At 45.1% G+C, this 15,393-nt stretch overlaps 1 protein-coding gene across 2 annotated transcripts; it reads left to right on the plus strand.

Annotated features, from left to right (window-relative positions):
- Positions 1 to 1,669: 1,669 nt before the first annotated feature.
- On the plus strand, positions 1,670 to 8,560 carry MMGT1 (membrane magnesium transporter 1). Of its 2 annotated transcripts, none has more exons than XM_073358484.2 (4): positions 1,670 to 1,830; positions 4,018 to 4,070; positions 5,034 to 5,137; positions 6,225 to 8,560. In XM_073358484.2, the coding sequence occupies exons 1-4, from the start codon at positions 1,749 to 1,751 to the stop codon at positions 6,385 to 6,387; spliced, it is 402 nt and encodes a 133-aa protein (XP_073214585.1). In that variant the 5' UTR covers positions 1,670 to 1,748; the 3' UTR covers positions 6,388 to 8,560. The 2 variants fall into 2 exon arrangements, with proteins under 2 accessions (XP_073214585.1, XP_073214586.1); XM_073358485.2 differs by lacking the exon at positions 1,670 to 1,830 and adding an exon at positions 1,832 to 1,898.
- Positions 8,561 to 15,393: the final 6,833 nt, after the last annotated feature.

Below are 15,393 nucleotides of genomic sequence, written 5' to 3' on the forward strand. Positions count from 1 at the left end.
CACCCCTTTTTCTTTTTTTTCCCGGGGACACACACACACACAAACTCACTCTCCTGCTGGCAATAGCTCATCCAAACTGACCACTCTCCAAGTTTAAATCCAAGTTTAACCAGAACGTCTGGGGGGGTGGGGGGTAGGAAAAAACAAGGGGAAATAGGCTACCTTGCATAATGACTTAGCCACTCCCAGTCTTTATTTAAGCCTAAATTAATAGTATCCTATTTGCAAATGAATTCCAATTCAGCAGTTTCTCGCTGGAGTCTGGATTTGAAGTTTTTTTGTTTTAAGATAGCGACCTTCATGTCTGTGATTGCATGACCAGAGAGATTGAAGTGTTCTCTGACTGGTTTATGAATGTTATAATTCTCAACATCTGATTTGTGTCCATTTATTCTTTTACATAGAGACTGTCCAGTTTGACCAAGGTACATGGCAGAGGGGCATTGCTGGCACATGATGGCATATATCACATTGGTGGATGTGCAGGTGAACGAGCCTCTGATAGTGTGGCTGATGTTATTAGGCCCTGTGATGGTGTCCCCTGAATAGATATGTGGGCACAATTGGCAACGGGCTTTGTTGCAAGGATAAGTTCCTGGGTTAGTGGTTCTGTTGTGTGGTATGTGGTTGTTGGTGAGTATTTGCTTCAGGTTGCGGGGCTGTCTGTAGGCAAGGACTGGCCTGTCTCCCAAGATTTGTGAGAGTGTTGGGTCATCCTTTAGGATAGGTTGTAGATCCTTAATAATGCATTGGAGGGGTTTTAGTTGGGGGCTGAAGGTGACGGCTAGTGGTGTTCTGTTATTTTCTTTGTTAGGCCTGTCCTGTAGTAGGTAACGTCTGGGAACTCTTCTGGCTCTATCAATCTGTTTCTTTACTTCCGCAGGTGGGTATTGTAGTTGTAAGAAAGCTTGACAGAGATCTTGTAGGTGTTTGTCTCTGTCTGAGGGGTTGGAGCCAATGCGGTTGTATCGCAGAGCTTGGCTGTAGACGATGGATCGTGTGGTGTGGTGAGGGTGAAAGCTGGAGGCATGCAGGTAGGAATAGCAGTCAGTAGGTTTCCGGTATAGGGTGGTGTTTATGTGACCATTGTTTATTATGTTTTATGATCTCTGAGTGTATATAAAGTCTGCTGCAGTTTCCACGGCATGCATCCGAGGAAGTGAGCTGTCGCTCACGAAAGCTCATGCTCAGATAAATTGGTTCGTCTCTAAGGCGCCACAAGTCCTCCTGTTCTTTTTGCGGATACAGACTGACACGGCTGCTCCTCTGAAAGCTGCGGGGGAGGCCCCTCTCGGGCTGCTGCCTCGCCCCAGCCTGCGGGCTGACAGCCGGGCCCCGCCGGTTGGGAGACCGGGGAGAAGCGGCTCCCGGGGCGGGGGCAGGCGGCCAGGGGCGCCGGGCCGGGTCCCGTCCCCCCCACAACGCCCCCACTTTAATGGGATGCTGCGCCCTCAGCCTTCTCCGCAAGCGCCACCAGCCCTGGGAGAGGAAGGCGCATGCGCAGCAGCACCAACCCGCCCCAGCACCACGCCTGCGCTCCGCCCCTCGACCTATGACCCTCCGCCCCTCCCTTGGCTCTCTTGGCCCCGCCCCTCGACCTATGGCCCTGCCCGTCTCTCCTATCACGGTCGGCCTTCTGGGCCCGCTCCGTGGTGACGCCATCTCGGTGCGCCGGTCGCGTTGCGGGCGCCCCTGGCGGTGGCCGGCCGGGCTGAGGAGGGGAGGGTGTCGGTGGCCCGTGGGGGACAATGGCGGCCGCCTCGCTGTGGAAGGGGCTGGTGGGGATCGGACTCTTCGCCTTGGCCCACGCGGCCTTCTCCGCTGCGCAGCGTGAGTGAGCGGGGCCCCGCGCGGACGCCCCGTCCCCGGGCCGGGCATGCCGCGGGCAAGGATCCGGGGTGGGTCAGGGGGGCAGCTGGCGGGGGCGGGGAGCAGGACTGAAATGGGGGGGGGTCTTATCCCCCATAGCCCCCCTCCCCCACACTCACTGCGCGGGCAGCAGGGAAAGGGGGCGGCTTGGGGGAGAGGAGGGGATTTGGGGGGGGAGGGAAGGGGGGGATGTGGGGCTTGGGGGAGGATGGAATCTGGGTGCATACGTGTAGCCGGCATCGAGCTGATGGCGTGAGGTCTGGCATGCAGGAGCTGGACCAGGGTGATAGTGGGAGCCAGGATGGCAGGCGGGGGATGGGCTAGAGTTAAAAGATGGGAGAGAGGTTCAGGAGGGCAATCGAGGGCCAGGTTGTTATTGAGGAGTCACTGGACCTCAAGCCATTTGCTCAACGGAAGATTTGGGAAAGCATTTCTAGCAGTGTGGCTAGGGCACGGGAAGGAGAAAGCTGGTGGGGGGAGGGGGGGGATACAGCACAGAGCTGAGATTGCAGCTCAGAGTCCATTTTTAATATATTCTGTGTAGGAAAAGAATTTGTAGAATGTAGCTAATCTCTTTTTAGTGCATAAATGAATTTTACATGTTTGTTTAATAGATGTCATTAATATGTTTAAAGCTGAACAGTATCATTTCTCAAAAATGCTTACTTATGCGGTCAGAGATCCAATTATTTTTTCTGATCGTTAATTCAGGGCTCTTGCTTGGAGAAATTACTGTTTCCTGAAAACATTTATTCTAGTCCATCAAAATGGTTCTAGCTGTGGTAATGGCAAATCTGAATATTACGTATTTCTGATTACTATCTATATAGAAATATCTTTATAATTCCAAATTCTCAATTTGTTTAAAATACTGTTTTTCAATGCTAGTGGGTTTTTGGGACACCAGATGCTAAAACCATCTCAGAATTGAGGTGGGGAGATAGGGGAACATGCCAACAACTAGTATTATATGATTTAAAGGTTGAGCATCTTTCCAGTTGCCCATGCTAGAAGCAAATGCTATTTAACCTTGATGGTTTGCGAGGTATTGAAACTTGAAACTACCATTTGTCAGTGCTGCATTAGTTCCTTGGTGCAGCAATGCATTTGGAGTACTAGTCAGTGTCTGACCACAGCAACTGCTACAGTGCAGTTTCCAATCTGTGGCAAGAGAACCATTTTGCCAAGAGTATTTGAAGATGCTAGAGAGGATGGTCACATTATTTCAACTCCTAGTGCACAGTGGATCAAATTCAGCCCTGGTGTAAGTGGGTGCATCTCCGAGTGACCAAGATGGAGTAAACCATTTAGGATAATGTTTATAATTCAGAAAAAGGTGATATCCTTTAGAACCCAAAGTTATCTGAATTTTATGACAGACTAAGTTAAGGCAAAATGTGCTTTTAAAATTCCACACTATCACATAAGTATAAGTAAGTATAGCATTTACAAATAATTCCTCAATGATTCTTCTTTACACACAGTGCTAGTACCTTAATGGGTTATAGCCAACCCATCTGGAAAGTGTACCTATTTTTGAAGAATTCTGGAAGAGATTTGTGCTTCATGTGCAATAGTATTCCATATACATATTATATACAATGTCCTAAGAGTGTACAAGAAGGAATCGTTTATTAAATGTAGTATTATGCTGCTGAAGTAGTAAAGCAATTGCAGATTGTCTTGTGCAGAAACATGCTCTTCAGTTTACTAGTAATGATGAACAATTTAGATCAGTTCAATAGGGAACAGTGGCTATATATATTGCAATAAAATAGAACATCTAATGCCTTCTGCTGAAGTAGCTTTGTGATAATGCTGGCTGCACTACAGTTTAAGTAGCAATATCTGGCATTCATAGAGAATTCTTCCTGCATCTGTGTGCTCCATCATCAGCCCTCTTCCACCCTCTTCTCTCTTATGCAGAAAGGAGACTAAATTATTGCTGAAATTATTTATCAGAGCAGGTTTGGAAGATCAGATATGCTGTGTGAGGAAGCAAACGTGGAAACAAGATTAAATATGGCAGAGTTACTGGGAGTTAATAGTCCATGGCATAATACATAGAAACCCAAACACTCTTGGAATTTATATTGATTTGCCTTATTACAAAAAAAATTAATTTACCAGTATGTCTTTACTTTATAGATCGTTCCTATATGAGATTAACAGAAAAGGAAGATGAAACATTGCCGATAGATGTAAGTTACACATTTTCATGGTGTTTGGAAGATTTAAGACTAATAATATAGTTTGGGCTCTTGCTTTTGTTCCTGTTCATGTTTTTTTATTTGAATAATTGTATTTTAATCGTACAATCTTTCAAGTTCTCATTCTGCGTGAGAATGTTTCACCTACCAGTCCTAATGTCCAGTAATGCATTACAACTCTTACAAAGAGGGTTTGCAAATCAGAATAAGTCCTGACTTCCTTCTCCTTCTTTAGAACTGTTGGTGAAACGTCACCTCTAGAAATTCCGTGGCTTCTGAAGTTAGAACTTGGAAAGTCCTTGCATAAGTTTCTTATACTCTGCAGCATAAACATCTGCGTCCCTCTGGCATTTGTTGGCTGACATTTGTTTATTCAATACTATAGTGTGCGGCTGTTATCCCAGCACAACCTGTTTCATTTACTTCAGTTTTCTTATTTTAGTATCTTTCTTTCTTGGTTGACCAATAAGAAAATGACATGCAGAAGCGGACTTCAAAGGTTGCGCCCAGTTGTCATCCTTGTTGACAGTGTTACGGAGGTTACATAATTTGTCTGAGTACCAGATTCTTCCTGTTAAAGCAGTAATTTGAGTGCACAGAACAGTGATTCTGACTGCTGTGAGGAATACAGAATCTGCCTGAAGAACTCTGAATTAGATCAAGCTGCCTAGCAGAGGGTATAAGTAGGGTGCCAGGAAATCCCCCTTCTGTTCCTGCTTCTGCTATTGACTTGCAGTGCTACCTTGAGCAAGCTACTTAATCCTTGTGTCTCAATTTCCTCCCCCCACTAAAATGGGTCTAAAATGATTTTCCCAGTTTTCTAGATCACTGGTTGAAAAATGTGTATGTGCTTATTGTGAGCAAAACAGAATAAAAGATGACAATTTTGTACAAGGGTTCTCTTATATTGTTTAGCAACCTCTGTGTGGTGTATTGTATCTCTCTCTATTGCAGATAGTTCTTCAAACGCTGTTGGCCTTTGCAGTTACGTGTTATGGAATAGTACATATTGCAGGAGAATTTAAAGACATGGATGCCACTTCAGAACTAAAAAATAAGTACGTTGGGGTTCTTTCTGTTCGTTAACAGGTTTTTCTGTTGCTCTATAAATAAACTCAGTATGTCCTGTGAAATAGCAGCCCCGGAAAGGTTCTCCTTTTTAGCTCACTGCTTCTTGACAACATGCTGTAGATGTGATGCTGGGAAGGACAGGAAGAGCCAGGAAGCCACCACGCAATGTCTGGCTGTGGGATGTAGTGTTCTAGATAGGATGAGGCTACAGCAGTGACTGGGATACTTTCTGCCCTTCCTTGCCTCCTTCCTTGAGCCTCCTAAAAACCCACCTCAGAGTTGGAGTAGTGGAGTGAGCAGGTGAGGAATAGGGAAATAAGAGGTTACAGAACTACTCCTGTCCTGTGGTCTCAGCAGAGGACTGCGACAGAAGCTCTTCCCACCAACCATCTCTGCCTCAGTTTTCACATCAGTAAATAGGGATGGCACAAACCCGCTCCTAAGAGTGTTGATGATGAATTAGTTATACTATAGAAGTGCTGAATTGTGATAGATAGAATTGTGTAAACCTGTGAAGGGTTTTGAATTGAATTTTGAGGTGGATAGGAAGTCAGATGGGCAGAAAACCTGCTCCTGTAGAGAATAGTCTGAATAATATGGGACTTAAGTAAATCTATGAAAGATGGCAGTACAAGGGGGCCTGAACGTGAAGTGCTAGGAAGTGCGTGAGAATTAAGGGCGCTCAGCATTATTAGCACTGAGGCATGAATATGGATTTTGGCTTAGGCAAGGTCAAAGGAGGGAGGAATTTGGGTGATGTTTTGTAGGTAGTTATTAACACTTGTACATAAGGAAGCTGTAGAAGGGAGAATAAAGTTTATTAATGATGTGGGTGTTTTCAGTATACTGAACAATCGGCATATCTATATCTCCATAACACTAGCATCTTATCTTTAAAATTCTTAACATTTATGTTATGGCATAGAAAATTTGGGTAAGATCTAGAGGCTTAGCACCCCTGCCATTTGGTAACAGCACTTACTTCTTATTCTATCAATAAATACCAGATTTTTACACTTTTGTGAAATGATCATTCCAAATCGACATTAATTTATTTTTCATGTTTATTTTAAGGACATTTGACACATTAAGGAACCATCCATCTTTTTACGTATTTAATCATCGTGGTAGAGTACTGTTCCAGTCTCCAGATATAGTGAATTCTTCTTCAAACCAAGATGCTTTGTCATCCAGCGCATCACTGAAGTTACGAAAACTTGAACCTCTGCGCCGTTAAGATTTTTACAGATTATAATAGAACAGGACACTGAGATGTAATGGAGTTGGGGATGTAAACACTTTTTAATTTCTGGAGCAGTATTTATATTGATCTTCCAGACTTTATAAAATATATATATATATCTATATCTTAGGACCTTCTTTGTACACTGTTAATGAAAATGACTGAATTGTGACTTGGCAATGGAGTGTAAGTTATTGCTACAATTATGCTGTGAAACATCTTTGAACTTTCATATATTAAACAATGTTGCGGTTGATTTTTTTCATTTAAAACTATTCCTATCCTTAAGAAAAGGCAAATAAGTTTTTATTGCAATGAATATCCTTTGAAAAGAGGGAATGCTTTAGTGCTATTTATTTTCTTGATTTGCTTGCATTACCCTTTATGGAACTCTTTCAGAAACAGTAAGTGCACTGCAGCATTTAGCAGCATGAAAAGATAGACTTTCTAGGAACAGGAGACAGACAGAAAGCTAAGATGCACCTTTTGGTGTATGTTTGAAACCTAAAAGAATGCTTTCATTCTTACAATGCTAGAAAAAAGTGGTTGTCGGGTTTTCTAACTCTTTGTTATCAAGTTATTGTTTTCTAGTTATCCTCCTGTTTAAAAGTAGATTCTCTCCTTCTCCTCCCAAAATTATCTGGGACTCTACATCTGGTATGTGTATGGGGGAGACAACTTGCTTCTTTTTAGATAATCTAATACGCTCAGCTTGTTTATTCACTGTATTTGTATTGCTCTCTTTGCTTGTGTATACAGGAAAGATCATGAAATGGCTGAGTAGTGTTTCAGTACCATAAGTGGCACCAGAAACTAGTTTATCTTTCATGCATTCTGAGAAGCAGTTTTCATAAGTATTAAGACAATATCCATTCTAACAAATTGTATGTGTTTTCCAATACTAAGGTGCTATAGGGATTAGCACAGGAAGGGGGGTTAAGTGGGCATGGTGTAACTAGCCCTGAAGCATCAAATTAAGCTAACAAAACTGTTACCTCTGAGCCATTAGCTGACTTAAGATAACTGTTTTGAGGGCACATGTTCTTAAAACATGACATAGCCTTTAACAGTTACTGTTTTATAATTTTTTTTTAAAAGGTTGGTTTTACTGTTAAACTTTGTTCAACTCTGGCATTTTCCATTGGTAACTGAAAGCTTCTCTTCTGCTTCCATGACATAGCTAAGACCCTGTGCATTGCATAAGATGCTTTACAGGTCCACCTAGATTTCTGTTTATTCCCCCTTAAAGCTCTCTCACCTCACCCTGCAATATTTTTATTTTTAAAAATCTATTTTATTCAACCCAGCAATCTGAAAGTTCAAAGGCAAAACGCGTAGGAAAACTAAGCACCTTCTGCTGGTCCATCCTATTGCCCGGGCTGCCATGGTGAGAGCAGCAGTATGGATGGTTGCTCTGAGTAGTTGGATTTTCACTTGAAGGTTCTTTGGGTTGGTTAAATATTCAGAAGGGTTATTCTGATCATTTAAACTTTACTCTCCAATCCACTGTGCTATTTCCCAAAGTGCATTTGGCTCTCTTTCCTTGGGAGTCACAAATAAGCTAGATTAATTGATGGCTGCTACCACTAACAGCCTCATATTGCCCTTTTAACTTAGAACAGTGCTGGTGTACAAGGAGAGGATTGCTTTTTGCCTTGGCAGGGTATGTGGAGGAAATGGATGCAGACTTAGGCTTCATCGTGACTTGCTAGCTAGGGAGGAGCAAAAGTGGTATGGGAGATGGAATGAGATTCTCATGCCATTAGATTAATGACAGAAGAGGTGAAGAAAGAAGGCAAGAGCCATGTAACCAGCCTAGCAGACTGATATTTCAATTGTTCAGTGTACTATTTGCATAATGTCTTGTAGAGCAGGGCTGCTCACCTTTTAATATCTAGGGAGGCCATGTTCATGCTACTGTAAGGCCCACTCAGTGCAAAATGCGCTACAACGTGAAGTCTGGAGTCCTGCTCAGAGCAAATGTTTATTTCTCAAGCCCTCAATGTTGCATAGTTTGAGAGCTGCAAAGCACCTTGGTGGCTACATGTGGCCTCTTAACCACATGAGGAGTAGCTTTACTCTTTAGCAACAATGGTTACATCACAAAGCTGTACAAATTATTTTTTTCTTATCTTGCAATGTCCAATAAATAACATATCCTTACAAAGCTTTTAGTGGTGATTTTTCTCCCAACTATCCTGCACCTTGTCACAGCAAGGTGAGTGAGGGTTATCAAGAAATTGTCCAGCTAGTAGTTCTAAAGAAATAACTTTACTTTGCCTGTAGCATCTTTGCAGGGAAGTTCTTGCATGCCACTTTTCCATTACAGTGTCAAATACATAAAAAGGGAATCAGAGCAACACCATGTCCTGGAGCTAAACAAGCTTTTAGGATTGCTAAATCATTGGCCTGCATTATCTGGCTGCCTTCACCATTCCTAGTCTATATCTCAACAGCCTGAGTCATATATATTCTTCACATGTGAATTAATACTATATTTAATGATGAGCAAGCTCATTGGAAGGCATGTGCACTCAAGATCTTGTCTCCTTGGTGTCTGAGTTGTTGAGGAAAGCTCCACCCCTGCTTCCTAAGGCCAGAGATAAACACTGGTCATAACTGCGTATTCACATCTAACTCATCCCATTCCAATAGGTATTTGAAGGCTGTAAAATTAGCAAAGAAAAATTTCAATTTGCTTAACTACACCTTTAAATGTGGTTGTAATAGAGAGATCACTGTTCAGCTTTGTTTACTATACTCCCTTCACTCTATTAAATCCCCTGTCTCCATTCAGCACCTTAAGTACAAACACAGTCCTCAGTACAGTATTCAGTGGGGGGGGGCACTGTATTGCTGTGGATTTGCTCTGGGAACCAGCTATGCTGCACTTATCCCTGGGGCATTCACGCTTACGTTCCTGTAGACCATTTTCTGTTCTCAAAAAGTGGCAAGGAAACAAAAATATGTTGCACCATCAACAGCTTTGAGTGGGCCAAATGGAAATATTTCCCCAGCTCATCCAAGTATTTCCAGGGCCTTTACTCTTGGTATCTACTTGGCTAGTGTACATGGCATATTTCTGCTCAAGCAGCATGCTTTATTAAATACTGCAAAGATTAATCCCTTCAAGCTGGGTCACTAATTAGCATTTCTATTCTTTTGGTTGCAATTTGAATCCAGATGAACTTCTGTGCTGCATTATCTTTCCCGCTCCTCACTATTTAATGTAGGTCCACCAGTGATTTTGGATTTAAAAAAGTGGTGCTGTCAATCAACTGTTCGATCGAATGAGGATGGGACAGGGGCAATAGCTTCTGTGAGGAAACCTTAACAGTTCCTAGCCCCCCTCCTCTGGTACAGGTTGTTAGGGTGTCTGTTTTTTTATGGATCTCAGCTGGTAGAAGTGTCTTTTCTCAAAGATTGGTCAAATAGGCTTCAGCAGTTACATGTCTCTAAAATAGCCACTAATTACACTCTTCTTTTGCTTCCAGCTCTGGTAGTCATAACGGAGACTGATTAGTCTCTGGAGAAGTTTGTAGTGTAACAGAGCTGCAAACATCTCTTTAGTGCAGGAAAACAAGAGACAATCTGAGATTAATTGATGTGGCTTTATTTTTAGTACTTGGTATGTGGTTTCACCCCCCTCCAGCTGTAATCTATTTTCCTAGAGCAGTGTTTAGATCTCTGTGAGATGGGTGTTAGACCCTTACCAAAGATTTGACACTGAATAAGTGACTCTATTTACATGTAAGCAGGTGACACAAATGACTTCTCAATCTGAAGTGCTCCTGCACCATTTAGTTTTTACCTCCTTGTGCCTGGTGGAAGAGCCATTCAAATTCCAGCATTCATTTCACTGCCTCTTCTCCATCTCTATGAAGGAAGAACCCTACAACCTATGTCTCTGAACTAGTACTTTAGCCACAGGCCTCTCAAGCACCTTCGGCTGTGACTCAGCAACTCCAAAATTATCCTGGGGTTTAGTGTCTCTCAGAGCTTCCACCCTGCAGAGAACTTGTTTGCCCCTTTTGGTGGTTGGAATCCATTCAGGGCAGTTCAGCCTCAGAAAACAGCAGCTAAGAATGTCTGAGCCCTGCCAACCATAGTGCAGCTTCACCATTGCTGGCATACAGGCACGTTTTTCTACTGTACATGCACCCTAGGAGTCGGCATCCTCCCCTGCTTCAAAGGGGCAGGGAGACCTGCAGCTTGGGTTACAGCTGCCTTGTCATCACTAGTTAGTGCCTCTCGTGATCCCAGGGGATGGGTAGGGAAAGTGGGGGTCAGATATTTAGAATGCTAAAACAAGCAGAAAACCTGTACCTGCTCCCTGCCTTATGATGCAGCCCTGAGGGCACACATTACTTTGCCTTGCAGTTCACACTGAAGCCTCTCAAGTCACCCAGGTTTCAGAGTAGCAGCTATGTTAGTCTGTATCTGCAAAAAGAACAGGAGGACTTGTGGCACCTTAGAGACTAACAAATTTATTTGAGCGTAAGCTTTCGTGAGCTACAGCTCACTTCATCGGATAGGAGACTATCAGGACAACTTTAAAAGCATGGGGAAAGGACAACTCCCCACATCTCAGCATCGTCTGAGATGTCCGTCCCCAGACTTTAAACAGGACAAGAGGGTTTATTTTATATAATTACCACATATACTTGTTCATTAGCCCGTTCATTTATAAGCTGACCCCCCCCCAGCTTGATAGGTAAAAAATAGTAAAAACTTTATGACCCTTACATAAGCCAACTCTATATTTTAGGGGTTGGCAAAGTTTGGCTCCCGGCCCATCAGAGTAAGCCACTAACGGGTCGGGACGTTTTGTTTACTTGTAGCGTTCATAGGCACGGAGCCCCTCAGCTCCCTGGGGCCGCGGTTCGCCGCTCCCATTGGCTGGGAACGGCAAACCGCAGCCACAGGGAACTGAGGGGCTCAATGCCTGCAGACGCTCCAGGTAAACAAAATGACAATGTATTAGATATTCAATTCAATCATTTCATAGAGTTTAAAATCATCAAATTTTGGTGTAGACCCGTTTATAAGCCGACCCCTACTCTTCGATGCATCACTTTTTTACCAAAAATATTCAGCTTATGAACGAGTATATATGGTACTCACTTTTTAAACACAGCAGCATAATCGTAGCTACAGTTCACACCATGGTGCCAGCAATCTCCATATAGCCCACCCGGCTTGACAGCTCTGATTCAAAGATAGGTCTGAAATGGAGTTGGAAATGTCCACTACAATCCCGCGTAGTAAAGACTCAGCATTTGGGTATTTTACATGGGGCCAGGTTGAAACACATTATTAGTCCCAGCCAGGCTTTTTGACCTACTATATCAAAATTGGCCACATAGGGCCAACTTCTGGGGTTTGCTAGCTGACCCCAGGCCACAGAACCATCCCTTTTAATCTGTGCAGACAGACAATGAAAGGGGCGTTACTGGAATTTTGAAATAACAGAGTTTCTGTGGCTAACTACCAGGCTTACACAACAACCGATGAAGCAATGTGAAGAGCAAATTCCAGCCAAGCACAACTCCCAGTGCCTCTGCCAAAGGCAGACTCCCTTTCAGCTCACATGACAGAGCTGCTGCCCAGTCTGAGTCTCCGCTGAGGTGGGTGCTGGACTTATTATTGGGAGTTCCTTAACCCAGAGAGACTCAAGAGTGAGGGACAGAGATAAGAACTTTGCTGCTCGTGTGCCTTGCATGCTAGCCCTATGGCTCTAATGCCCTGCGGCCTGATTGGCCCTTGCCATTTAGACGGTTTAGTTACAGTACAGAGTACTATCAGATCAGACTAGTAACTGTTCCCCCACCTTGTGCTGATGTACATGACAACACATGGGAAAATCCAGCCCCCAGAGCCTTGGTCCAGTTCGCACTTGGTCTGGGATGGATCTTGTGAGGAAAGGCTTTTCTTGTGTGGTTCGCATATGCTGGTCGGAAAGCTAGAGGGGATCTTCCCGAGACAACAGCAGGGCGTCTGCTCACCCTACCTCCAAACTGTTACTTGGTTTGGATTGTGCTCGCAGCACTGGCTTTGTGCTATTACCATAGAACTCTGCATTCTAATACGTATAACAGTAGTAAGGGTTAGGCAGAAATCAGCTGCTTAGCAGAGGGCTGGGTTTCTAATCAAAAGTCAAACAAGACTGTACTGGAAACCTTGGCGATACTTTAAGGTGGTTGCTTAACACATGGAGTTTTCTAGGTGTCCCTAAAGCCAGCTTCACATGTGGTGTAAATTGGCAATTGTCTCGAGTGCAGAGATGGGCAAACTACGGCCCGCGGGACCATCCTGCTCGGCCTTTGAGCTCCAGACCTGTGAGGCTAGCCCCCAGCCCCTCCCCTGCTGTTCCCCCTCCCTTGCAGCCTCAGCTCGCCATGCCGCCAGTGCTCTGGGTGGTGGGGCTGCGAGCTCTTGCTGGGTAGTGTGGCTGGCTCCGGCCAGGCAACACGGCTGCCAGTCCTGGTGCTCTGAGCAGCATGGTAAGGGGTCAGAGAGTGGAGGTTGGATAAGGGGCAAGGGGTTCCGGGGGGCAGTCAGGGGACAGGGAGTGGCTGGATAGGCATGGGAGCCTGTCAGAGGGTGGGGGTGTGGATAGGGAGCAGGGCAATCAGGGAGCAGGGTGGGGGTTGGATAGGGAGTGGGGTCCCCAAGGGACGGTTAGGAGAAGGGGGGTCCCTGGAGGTGGCAGTCACGGGACAAGGAGCAGGGGGTTTGGATGGGTCAGAGGTTCTGAGGGGTGCAGGATGTGGGAGAGGTAGGGGGCCAGGCTGTTTGGGGAGGCACAGCCTTCCCTACTCAGCCCTCCATACCCTTTCGGAACCCTGATGTGGCCCTCAGGCCAAAAAGTTTGCCCACCCCTGGTCTAGTGGCTGGAAGTGACATAAGAGGGGAGTAGTTTCAATGTGATTATCTCCAAGTAAGTTATTGATTCACAGAACGACCCTTCCTGGGAGCAGGGCCATTCTCCCTTTTGTAGAGGCTGGTGGGCATTATGGAGACCTGCACTCCCAGTAGGACCAGCTGCAGCCTTTCATTAATCCAGATCTCCCATTGCTAAAAGCACAGCACTGTGAGAGCGTGCACAGGCAGCCAGCAGGCACACAACATGCTGCTGGCCAACCTTCTCTACCACTGCAGCTATCCCTGGTGGACCAGGGCACAGAAATACCTTCAGGTCTGGCAGCTTGAGCAATCTTCCCCAGACAGCACCAGGTAAGTCTTACCTCCACTGCAAGTCTGGTCCGGGGGCTGATGGTCTGGAGTTTCCTAACTGCCTTTTTCAGTCGATCTGAACCCCAGCAGTGAGAGCATAGCCGGGGGCGTAGAAGGGAAACTGCAGCTTTCAGAGGGTTAGAAACAGGAGGGTCCTTCAGCAGGGAAAACTGCTGGCAAAGTCCAGTTCCCTGGAGACCCTATAACTGGAGGAAACAGTTGGAGGAGAGTTAACGAGGATGCTTAACTATGATGTTGGAGATTAAAAATCACTTGTGGTACAAATCTCCAGGCCCACTGGTGACTTCAGTAGGTCTCATCTTTAGAAAGAGCAGCAGTGTAGTATGTATGTTAATCAGCCCATCACAACAAATGTCTGAGCCCCTCTTCAACAAGCTTAGCATTCGATGGGGCTCCTCTCTCTAAAAAGAGGGCTTGATTCACACCTTTTAGATTGCCTGGCGGTTCTAGCGATCACCGCTGATCCAGGCAGGCAAAAGGCGAGTCGAATGGGGTCTATATGGGAAGGACAAATACCAATAGGTCATGAACTTCAAATAGTTTTCTGAAGTTACAGGAATTCTCCTTTCACGCCTACCGTACAGAATCCCAACATCTGAATGCCTCACCCTCCCCTCCACAGCTCAGACATGCTAAACAAGAGGGCACACAAGCTGGAGCCTGATGGTGTCCATCCATTAGGACATTCCCCGAGAGAGAGTCCACCAATCACCTCCCTCTGATTCCTGCCCAGATTCCAAAAGGGCATGAAAGCATGTGGCCATTTATTGGTAGACCAAGTAATATTGGCATGAGCTCCTGACCTCTCTCCATTGCCCTGTGGAGGTCACTAACCAGACCAACACTGGCATATCCAAGGGCCTCGAAAGGAGAGGGATCCAATCCTTCTGAAGGGAGGTTAGAGACTGGGCAGTAATTGGTTAGCTGAGACAAGAACATCCAGGCCACACAGTGTTTATGGGTCACCAGCCACTTGCACTTCCTCCTTGGCAATGGACCAGGCACTCCTCACCAGCGGTCATCCAGCGGGATGTCAAACAAATACCTCCCAAACATTGCTGCTAGTGTGGTGGATCAAAGTACCCTGTTACTTTTAGGGCAGCAGACTGGGTGCAGAGAACCCCGTGAGCGTTTAGTCTGAGGGTACGATGAGCACTGCTGCCACTATGTCAAAGAACAAACCGGAAATAGAATTGGCGTGCTACAAAATCCCAGTCGATTTAAAACCACCATCCCCCTGCAAGAGCTTTTTGCATTGAAAGAAAAGGTTAAGGCAGATTGATTTCAGCTTCTCAAGGATTTCCACTATACATTTGCACGTTTTAATGCCAGACTGAAAAGCCCCTGAACTAGCAAAATATAATTCACGTGGTTTTTAAAATGGATTTGCCAGGGCTGAGAAATGTCAAGTGTGCTTGGAAAGTGACTTGGGCTGGTGACCAGAAGTAGATTTAAAATCAAGATGCATCTAAAGTGCCCAGGTTTTTAAAATTCCTTTATGGCTCTGTGCCTCTCTCTGAACCCTCCCCACTTTTCCGTAGCTAACGACTGCCATTCTGCATCCCAGACCTGGTCTATGCGAGGTGTAACTAACTACATTACTGCAAACCCCGAGTGTAGACATGGTGCTCTGGTGTAAAAAGTGACTTGCACTGATGCAGCTAAAATCCAGTTTGAAACCTGCACTGGGGTAAGCACAATGTGAAGCCAGGGTTAGCGGCAAGATTATTATTAGTGTGAGCT

Source organism: Lepidochelys kempii, chromosome 9 (genome assembly GCF_965140285.1).
Source record: "Lepidochelys kempii isolate rLepKem1 chromosome 9, rLepKem1.hap1, whole genome shotgun sequence".
Lineage (NCBI taxonomy): Eukaryota > Metazoa > Chordata > Testudines > Cheloniidae > Lepidochelys > Lepidochelys kempii.